The sequence below is a fragment of the Notothenia coriiceps genome, unplaced genomic scaffold, assembly GCF_000735185.1.
Source record: "Notothenia coriiceps isolate Sejong01 unplaced genomic scaffold, NC01 NC01_scaffold00024668, whole genome shotgun sequence".
NCBI lineage: Eukaryota > Metazoa > Chordata > Actinopteri > Perciformes > Nototheniidae > Notothenia > Notothenia coriiceps.
This window is the reverse complement of record NW_011357369.1, coordinates 3,537,570-3,548,659: the sequence shown is the minus strand read 5'-3', so window position 1 is coordinate 3,548,659 and position 11,090 is coordinate 3,537,570. Positions and strand designations below refer to the sequence as shown.

The 11,090-nt window shown below is 40.8% G+C and overlaps 1 protein-coding gene across 4 annotated transcripts in view; it reads left to right on the top strand.

Annotated features, from left to right (window-relative positions):
• Positions 1-412: 412 nt before the first annotated feature.
• The window catches only part of tfap2c (transcription factor AP-2 gamma (activating enhancer binding protein 2 gamma)), a 25,445-nt gene continuing 14,767 nt past the window's right edge, over positions 413-11,090 (top strand). The window contains exons 1-5 of one of the 4 annotated variants that reach the window (XM_010782969.1): positions 413-524; positions 4,142-4,594; positions 4,979-5,027; positions 6,199-6,270; positions 6,778-7,000. In XM_010782969.1, coding sequence (XP_010781271.1) covers positions 495-524; positions 4,142-4,594; positions 4,979-5,027; positions 6,199-6,270; positions 6,778-7,000 — 827 coding nt within the window. In that variant the 5' untranslated portion in view covers positions 413-494. Of the gene's footprint in view, positions 525-3,124; positions 3,478-4,141; positions 4,595-4,978; positions 5,028-6,198; positions 6,271-6,777; positions 7,001-11,090 lie in introns of those variants that run through there. The other 3 variants (XM_010782968.1, XM_010782971.1, XM_010782970.1) reach the window with 3 other exon arrangements.

Genomic DNA, 11,090 nt, shown 5'->3' with positions numbered 1-11,090 from the left:
AAGCTTCAGTGGCTTTTGAAAGCAGATTCTTTTGGTCAGCCTGGGGCGATGTGGCTTTGGGGGTGGAATTACCTCATCTTCAAATTTCCCCACGTCTTATTTCACCTTTCCTTACACTTAGCCTCTATGACATTTTTTTTTTTTTTACTCAACAATAGATAATTATGGGGTTAACAATAATTACATTTCTGTTAAATATCTAATCGTGTGAGTCATATGCTATTCAGTTTACTTTATTTCAAAACACATTTTTTAATACGTCTTCTCCCTTTCTCACCTTAATCTCTTTAATATATAGGTTGCCTTATATAAATCATCATAAATGAGGGCTTTCCTCGATGGATGGTTTGTTTTGATTTATACCACTCAGGTGTAGTACACTGATTGGCTCATGCGCAGTGCACGGCCATCAGGTGAAGTCAGCAACGTAAACCTCTCATGGTTTCACTCATTCGCTGCTTCTCTGTGGGATTGCTGTTACTGGAGCCTTGCAGATGTCTCTACTGGAGAGGATAGACTGGAGGGTGAGTTCCCTGTGTGTTTTCCTCCTACAGCTGACTGACTTTAACCCAACCTGCAGCACGTTTATCGCGTTTGCTGCTGAGCCTTTATTTGTTGTTATGACTTTACACTAAAATTACCTGTTTGCAATGGCGTCTGTGATTTATGGAAATAAAGCCAAGACCTTCTCTCAAACGACACATTTATTTTTGAGCTACTGGATTACAAATGACTTGAGTGATGCTTTTAAAAACGTAAATAGACGTTCAATTAAACATTAGTTAGACAACATTATCTATCATGTTTTTATTTAAAAATAAACTACAGCTGAATATATGTGTGTTTTATTTTAATTATATAACATTAAAGAGTAAGCAGTCCTGCAGAAACGGGAACTCTAAAGGGATTCAAAAGCAGTTTGAGTCGCATTGACTAAACATATATTATTGTACTAATGGTCTACATTAAATCCCATTAGATATACTTGTTTCATCGCAATTTGGAGAAATAAAACCGTGTAAAAACATAGACTATTAACAGTATTTGAATGTCATGATGACCTTTATTAGCTTTGTGGTATAGGCAGTAAACATTACAATTAACATTTCACATAATTACAGTAAATATAGGCAATATTTCTAACTAGTGGAAAATCACTAAGCAGAATTCACTTAATTTACTTTTTTGTATTTGCCCTGGCATGGATCCACTTAATCTTTACACCTGACATCATGAGTCGGTGGTCACTGCAGTCGACTGTCATTAAAATGACAAGATGAGCATCAGATTTGTTCAAAACATCACTGTCAGGCCAAGCGTGACTAACTCCCTTTAGGTCTGCTCTATGTGTCTTCCAACGTAAAATAACATTTAATCAGTGAGCATTTCACTTCCGCTTCGCGTCACAACAAGCCAAGGACCAACACGCAAAAAAAAGATAATCCTTCGTCGTTGTTCCCACAGCCGAGGATCACAGCGTGGATGCGACAGGCTGTGATCCTAAAAATACAAAACTCTGTCCATTAATCTCACAAATTACAATCTGACATGTACTCATCAAATAATTCAATTCGATAAAATTGCTCATAATATTGGACGTCAATTCTTATTTTGTCTTGCAGAAGATATTTCAAAATGCTACATTTAAAACGGTAAACAAAATCTGCAAGAAACGAAAAAAAAACAATTGACTCTTATGTTGTTTTAATTCAAAAATAAAGAAGAAAAAACATCCTTTGTCCTCAGTTTAGGTTTCGATGCAAATCAAAGCTTCAAAGCAGTCTTGTTTGTAACATTGCAAAGCCTCACCAAAAATGTAAATGAAGTTGAGAAAGAGTTGTTTGTTGAGATCCTTTCAGCTTTGGAGGTTTTCTTAAGAGAATGATGCTGCTAAACCCTCGGGCTTATTGCGGTTTGAGACAAGCACTCAACCACCACTGTGAAACACCGACATCACAATGGCATGGGGTTTGTTTGAAGGACTATTATTCTATTTATGAATACAATCAGAGAGAGGTATTCCTTAATATCTAGCTGACTTGCAACTGTAAGAGACTTTATAGACATTTAGCACATTGAGATTTTAAATAGGCATTGATAAAAGTAATGCAAACAAGCCAGCTGCATTACATATATTATTATTAATTATAACATCCCTTATGGAAGAATGAGATAATATTATTACATTATTTTGTATATACATAATTTAAGGTAAAAAATTCGTATTGTTGGCGTGATTAATTAAAAACGCTAATGTCAACAAGCAAAACGTTATTTATATTGCTACATCCTGACTTTAACATCTGTGATAAAATAAATAGGCCTCATAAACCTACTTAAAGACATTTTTACTATTTAAAGTAGGCCTAAACAGAAGGCTAAATGCAGCATGTTTTTAAATAATTGTTAAGAACACATCACAATTATTGAACCGAGCACTGTGATTGGCCGAGAGGCATCCCACTCAGCATCAAAATTACCACCACGAGGACCTCAGTAACCTAGCAACCTTTCACTGAAACATAACTTACCCGAGTTATCTTGGTTCTGAAACAGATTGTCTCAAATACTTTTTTTATATTTACTCAGCAGAAGTTAAAAATGAAAATGTTATTAATAGTCCAACATACTTATATTAAGAAGATTGTAGAACTATTTGCAAAGCACCATAGCAGTCTCCTCGCTATGTAGGCCTGGCCTACACAACTTTTATAATCCTTAAAGACAACCAAAAGGTGTCAAAACGTTGGCTCTTTCTTCAAGTAGGCTACCTATGGTGCTGAAGGAGATAAAAACAAACACAGTAAAACAAACTAGTAGGCCTAGGTGGTGAGAGACTTAACTCACTGTAAGCCATGGAAAGTGTGCTCTCGATATATATACTAAAGTCATAGGGTAAATGTCACTGTACAGACGGACAGAATTCTGATTGGACCTCTCTCCCGCCAATCAGCAATATTTAAATGTTCCATTTTTACTTACATCATCGCAGGGTGACGCCCCCTCGGAGCGGCCGTGTAGATATAGTAGGCAACAGTGCTCATGTGTGCACCAATAAGACTGAACATCGCTTTTTTGTCCATAAGAGGGAGTCAAGTTTCTTATATGCACCCGTGTTCGCCCACTTCCACAACAGAACTATAGAACACATTGAACGGACAGGGGGAGGAAATATTGCTTGACAACGATCATTTTCTCCCATAGTGGCTGTTGGAAACTCATATGTGTTTGGATTGTCAGTCGGTCGGTCAGTTCGTCACTTTAGCCCACACCTGCAACTTCGCCTCTTCAGCTCAACAACAAGGTGGTTCATGATCACCAGGAAGCTCTTGATTTCTTCATACCTGGATTAACTAAAGGCGACAAGATATTTTTTCTTTCTCTTTTGCTCTTTTTCTTTTGTAACAGAGAACTTTTTTCTCTGACAAAATGCTGTGGAAATTAGCCGACAACGTGAAGTATGAGGATGACTGTGAGGTGAGTTTTGATAGTTACAAAACGAGGGAAAACTGTCTTTTGATTGCCATCGGACATTACACTTCAAACAAGTAATGTTACTAAAAGTCGATTAAAAAAAAAATCCTAATGATAAAATAAAACACGATATCGTGGAGATAATAAACAATCAGCAAAAAAGGTGACAATATCGTGATAAGAAGTTTAGAAGAAAGTCCACAATTTTAGAACATGTAGGCTACATTATTATTTCAACAACGACACTGGTAATAATAGTGACTAGGCCTATGTAATATATCTAACAATAATAATAATAATAATAATAATAATAATACAAACGTGTACTTAGGCCTACTACAAAAGGAGTAGGCTATAGCTTATTTTATTCCACCGTAAACTGGGGCCATTAATAGTAGCCTAAGTAAAAACAATCTTCTATAATTTAAACTAATACAATTTAAATAATAAATGTCTTTCTTTCCTACGCTAAATAATAATAAAATATAGACCACGTTCATATGTAGGCTAATACATCGCCTGAAAATATTCACACTCCTCTTTAAATCCTTATCCAGAGGACATCATATCAGGGGACACAGACACTTGATTCCCTTGAGGGACACATGTCACCATACCTGCCATCTTGTTGTCAGCTCTCAGTTGACATGTCTCCTCCGTCCCTCAGGAAAGGCACGACGGAAACAGCAATGGGAACCCCCGGCTGCCTCACCTGCCAGCGGTCAGCCAGCACCTCTACAGCCCGTCTCCCTCCCTCTCACACTCGGCCAGTTCGGACTTCCAGCCGCCGTACTTCCCGCCTCCGTACCAGCCCATCTCCTACCCGCAGTCCAGTGACCCCTACTCGCACCTCGGCGACCCTTTCAACATCAACTCGCTGCACCAGTCTCCGTCTTCGAACCAGCAGCAATGGCCCGGGCGACAGGGCCAGGATGGGCTCGGTGGGCATGGGAGGAGCGGCCTGGCGAGTCAGATCCTGGGCCTGGATGGTTCCTCCGGAGTGAGGAGGGAAGGCTTCCGCCGGCCGGAGCTGCTGCCCCCGCACGTGCACAGCATAGAGTCGTCGGGTATTGGTGACATGGGAATGCACGACATGGTTCACGGGATGGATGACGTTCAAGTGAGTGGATTTTATTGAGATTAATACTTGAATTTACACTTTAGAGAATTATGTGTGTAGAGGTCAGCGAGCAGCCTACCTAGGTGCGCGTGTGTTCTTGCACGCGGCATCTGTGTTATTGTATCTGCTTGCACAGTAGCCAAATACTGGAATACATTTTGGGACAATAATACATTTTCTATTATGTATAAAGTTAACTCCGTGGGTTATTGAACATTAAACCTATTTTAATCACATAGTTTACTTTGTTTTGCATGAAAGAACAATTTGGACAGACATTGAACACTTTATCAGAAATTAATTTCAACTTTTTATGCATTTATCATTGGTGTGCAAAAAATGCATTTGGTTGCTTATCATTGTTTCTGTTCTTTTTTTTATCAGCATGATGACCACAGTATTATTATGGCTGACCAGACAGTCATCAAAAAAGGTGAGTTTATTGCATGTTTATGAGCAATCTAAACTTTAATCCCATTTAAAAAAGAAAGTTGTGCACAATGCTGCCTGGAACATGTGTAACAAAATGAAGATGCAGTAATTACTGACAAGGGCTGGAAATCTACTGTAAGGATTTTTTCACTCTCTACATACTTTGAATTGTCATAACATTAACTTCTATAGCGACATGTCAGGACACTCAGTTTGAGAGCACAGCAAAGGAGGAGTCGTGTATTTGTACTTGCACTGCACACACAGCTAATCCTCACAGCCATGAGATGCACTTATCTAAGCTCGATGTGATCCTTAGACTATTCAGTTGGAGAAGGTCCTTGAATGGATGCCCAGTGGGAAAGAACTGATCCCTTTCAAAAAAACGACAGGCTCTAGCTGACAAGACAGGAAAATTGAGCAATCGCACAACCTCGTGTTGACTGTGAGAGAAGAGGAAAGCTTTGGATCATCTTTATGCTGGTTAAGCTTGCAATTGCAGCGCTTTTCAGTTCACGTTAACACAAAATTATGAGTTGATCTTGAAGCAGTGTTTGGCTCTGCAGAACCAGCCTTTGGCGGGGTGTGGCATTATGCTTGCATGTGAAGGACAGTTTAGTTATTTGTTGGGACATGAACTGTTTTGAGGAAGAACCTATTCCCTCTGTTTTGTCACCAGGGCTTAATTAAACAGACTTTGAGTCAGAGCAAGATCCGCTTGAGCAACATTATTCCACTGCTAAGCGTTTTAGATTTAATAAAACCATGCAGGCAACAGATAGATAGGCAGATTCATTACGTTCTGTAATAACCTATACACTGTCATAATACTTAATTTTAAAAGTATGTATTTTAAAATGCTTTATTTTCTTATTATCATGCCTCACTAGCAATTTTGATGATATGTATTATTACATTCAATCCAGTGTTGCTTAAGTGTTACAATGTTACAATGCATAGTTACATGCAGAAAGCCATTTGCACAGCACGACAAACCAACCAGTCTCCATTTCTTACATAAATAAGTGATGGCTCATTATATTGTTCCCATGCTCAAGGGCACACTATGGGCAATCTAGGCTTTCCACTTGTAAACAATGGCATGTCATTCCCAGCCATGTGCCCCAGAGGAGCCTTAAAGCACTCATGTGACTCTGTGATTTTTGTCTCAGTATTAGGACTACGAGGTGGCAGGAACCTTGATCGCTTACAGAGGACTTATTATCAGGGGGGAATTCTTGCGGGTGAGAATAAAGATAGCTATGTTTTGTAGTGTGCTGTACTGTTTTGTTTGTCCGATGACTGTCAGTGCTTCTGTGGGGGGTTGAAAACGTTGTCTAACTTTAGAACCAGCAATAAACACACACATCGTCCATATTAGATCCTTTAAGATCAAATAATAAACAGTACTGAGGTGTATCTGCGGCTTAGATGAGGGGCTGTATTTGTGTACCTGTTTGTGGATGCTGTTTGCCATGAGGGCGTTTTAGCAGTTTAACCTTTAGGCATGCAATGCACATTGCTGGTCGTGCAGAGCTGCATACACACTCTTCCTTGTGATTACTCACAAGAAAACACAGATTCCTTGTTGCACAGAGAGGATTAGGATGATTAAAGCTTATGTACATACACAGGAACAGTGCATATATAAACAAATTATGTTGCACAACCAGACTATTTTTTGCCTTCCTTTTGTTCTCCTTCACTCTTGAGCTTACCCACATTTTTCTTCTCCTCCCCTCACCCTCCAGGGCCTGTCAGCCTACCCAAAGGCAACGCGTTGTGTCTTCCTTTCCAGAAAGAGTCCCTGCTGGGCATGGTATCAAACCCCACAGAGGTGTTCTGCTCCGTACCGGGCCGTCTCTCCTTGCTGAGCTCCACATCCAAGTACAAGGTTACCGTGGCCGAGGTCCAGAGACGTCTGTCACCCCCTGAGTGCCTGAATGCATCGCTCCTGGGAGGGGTTTTACGCAGGTCAGAGCTCAGACTCATTCAACATGACAGCAAGCTGGACTTAATATTTCCCTGTTGTTGTTTGTAAAAGTGTTCAAGTCGAACCTAATATGTTTTATTTAAAATTCATATTATTGCTTTTAATTAACCTAATACAGTTTAGGTTTATAAATGCTTCCACACATATTAATACGTTTAATTTGAGTAAACGTCTCAGTTTGTTCAGCGTAACACAGGGCTACAGTAGCACTGTTTCCCAAAATATAATAGAAACTAATACAAACCTAATTGATTTCCTTGTTTTCTTTATCAATATCTCTGTAATTTGCAAGCATTTGATTGGGTTGTCTGATTGCCTTAGATATATATAATCCTCAAACTGAGGAGTTGCAGCTCTACAGATCTGTACACTAAAGCTCAGCAGCCCATGGGAAAGGCTTTTCTGAAAGCACAGCTTGGCTCAGTTGCTTTGGCTCATCAGTTTTTTGCGTAGGGTTCGTGACATTCTTTGTGTGGTCTGCAATTTTGGTTCTTTGCTTCCTCCGGGGATAGGTTACATCAACACAGTTAGTACCAATCTAAAGACTCCGTGGGTGTGTGTGTTCGTCAGGGGTTGCAGCATGGGTAGGTTTATCTGTGGCGGCGCAGTTGACCTTATGGCACATATGTTAGTGTGGCAGTCTGTTGAGGGACTGTGAGGTTACATTATGTACTCTACACCCCTGACCCGAGCGTTTTGCGCTAGGAGTGCACGTTTGCCACTTCCCATGTGCCTGTGTTAATGCTGACATGCACACACCAACACACACACACCAACACACACACATGCACAATCACAGACATTTTTAAGTAGGTCATATAGCACTAGGAGGGGGATCGTTAGTGGAGGGAGTGTGTGTGGTGTGTGTGTGTGTGTTGTTTGTTTAGTTAGTTAGTTTTAGTTTAGTAAAGTTTATATTATACTTATAAGAATAAATAACTTCAGGTTTTCCCCGTCTGGTCTCCGTTCGTTCTAATTTCTGATGTCTCCCAAGAGTTGTCTATAAGTATTTCTCCTAATGAGGGAAAATATCTCGGTAGAGTTTAAATAGGAATACACGAACAGTGTTATTAAACAGCCTTGTCTTATAATACGAAGGTTGTACACTTAGTTTGTGTTACCCACCAGCGACGGTCTCATGTGTATGTGTTTTGTGTTGTTTTGTGTCGAGGCCTGTTTGTTGTTCAGTACCGCCGCGTCTACCGCCCTCTAGGTTTCGGTACTCACTACTCCGGTTCTCAGTTCTTTGTGTTCCTTGGTCCGAGGTACTTCCCGGCCTTGTTTAAAGGGTCTCCGCTAGTCCAGGACTCAAATCGTCCAGTCACTTGAGGAATGTCTATAAGGATTTTCTTCTTTGTGGTGTTACAAATTCAATTCCCCTTTTCTAAGGTATAATTGTTGTACATGACGCGAATAACACTAGACTCTTACTTCAGACATCCTATAAATTGAACAGTTTAGAAGTTAGTTATTAATTTCTGGTGGGTGTATTCTTAAATTTTGTGAAGATCGTACCATTAGGATGAAACGCGTGTTTTAATTTTCCGTCGGTACGTCAGCTCCGTGAATGAAACGTCGCTCGTCGTACAAAGAACGCTCTCAATTGGAGCAACCGCAAGGTGCAACGCCAGGACGGGTCCATAAAGTCGTTAACGAAACGTCCCTTGAGACAGAAGTGTGTGCATGTCAGAGAATATCTGACGGTCTGTGTGTGTTTCTGTTAGGTGACAGGTAACTGATGCCTTATTGGTCTTTGGGCTTACAGGAACTGTGTAACCCGTCTCTAGTTTTACCATTCAGACCGGCCGAAGTCGTCAAATAGTTAAAGCCCTCGTATATAGGCAAAACTGGACTATGTGCTTCGTAAGTTTCAGGTGTACTTCAACTTCGCCAACTTGACGTCTTTATTAGTCGACATGAGGTCAGAAGAACGAATTCCCTTCCTCTCGATCACTCTTACTTATGATATAATAGGCAGAACTCCACCAAACTGAACGTACCAGTATTACCCGAATACACTTGATTTACGATCGTCTATCACGGTACCCGGTTGTTCGTGGCGAATGAACAATATAACACGACGCCAAAGTGTAAATGAACCTCCTACGCCGGTCGATAAGTCTTCGTGTTAGAAAATTCCAGTCGTTCTCGGGACGGACCGCTCGGTTTGTGTTCTATTGTCCGAATTAAGTCGAAACTTCCAGAGATTTATTGTGTTCGGACGATCAGTAAGAGAGGCGTGTATTAGTAGTCGGGTAAATATTTTTAATCCGCACATCCCACGTTCCCTCCTTTATTATAAATGGAGTCGGAATAGCCGTCCATCTACAACTAGTCACTTTACAAAGGTAAATTTCGTAGTGTAAGTCCCATTCGATATGACTAGAAAATCATAAGTATCTGTGACTGTTTCCCTTGTCCACTTCCAGAGGTCCAACACAGTAATAATATTCGGGTCATGGGAGGACCATAATTTATTGACATCAGATCCCTGAACCTGCGGACCGTTCTGAAATTTCCTTCTTTATATTATAATATGAAGTTATTATTACACCACGTCTCATTATGGTTTTAGTATATTTCCCATTACCAACCTCTTAACACAAACATCCTATAAGTCATACAAGCGAATCACATTCATTCCGACTTCCTCGTTGTTTAAGTTTACGTTCGAGACCTAAAACTCGAATAGTACGTCGGTCCGTTATGTTTTTGGTTTCAACGAAGTTCTACTTCGATGTATAATGTAAAATAAGTTTAATAGATTCATAAAGTTGTTTACTTATCTCAGGACTTTCTTTCTTATAAATGTCATCGATTTATTGGTTGTGTGATTACACTTACTCTGACTGCGGAGTGACTATGTCGCTGTAAGGTCCGGCGTCCGGTTTGTCATTAATCTCGACTCTTCCACGATGACTCACTGTACAGTATGGGAAGATGATCACTCCACTCATTCTGCACTGTAACCGACGAAAAGGAAAGAAGGGGACGTCCGTCCAACTCGGGTTAGAATAGGTCGAAAAGAGGGGAGTCTCTCTCTGGGGTTAAGAAAGACTGAACCGAGACGTCTTCCTCTTGTGTTTTTTGGTCGTATAAGTCATTTGTCGACTACTTAAGTCATGGTCTATATACATCGTTGAAAACGGTTTTTTTGTTTACCACAAATTTTTTTTGTTAATTAGCCGTCCTAACACTAGTATATATATCGTTAATAGGTTAGCGTAAGTCTGTCTTCATAAAAAGAACATTAATTTTAGACCGAAATCCCGTATAATTGGGCGGTATTTAATGGTCTCGTGTATTCTTATCACAAGCAGACAGAAATATCTCTTATCCCCCGGGGACCGCCTGTAGACGTCTCTTCACGGCGTATTGGCCCCCTCGCGGCCCGTCAGGTGGTGATGGTGGGAAGATTTGTTGTCGACCGCGCCGCCCCGCACAGATCGAGGCTCGGTTTGTCTGCGTTAGTGTACATATTAGTCTGGCAGAGCGTAGCGGGGACTGTAATGTTTGGCGTCCGGCCAACCTAACGCCGATATCGAACATTGACGTCGTAATTACTAAACTATACCGACTGCAAGGTGGCTTTCAAAGTCTTCGAAGTTTTCAAACTTGTAACGAGTTGAAAACGTCGGACTTTGCGGTCCTTTGCGAGGGAGACGATGGGTGTTAAGTCAAGCCGCTTTTCGGCTCCGTTGCACTGCCAGTGGTGGTAAGTTTCACTTACCGTCTGCGCAACCTTTGGCAAAAACTTCGACCAGCTTTCGACATTCACACCTGCCTCGGCATTAACAGTGAAAACTATTGTTGATTTTAGAGTGTTTGTCCAAGAGTACTGGATTTTTTTTGTGAAAAGAAGGGTTAACCTACCGAAGTTGAGTTTTCTCGCATCGTGTTCATTTAGGGAGGTATGTACGTAAATGGTCTTTGTGGAATGAGGGGTGAAACGTTGCCCGGCTAAGGTCAAAAAGTGCGTACTGACCTCCCGGTTCGAGAGGGAGAGGTACCGCCCACTCTCTCCCTCGTAGAAATCCTTCCGTACACACACACAACGGGGGTGGGGGAGCA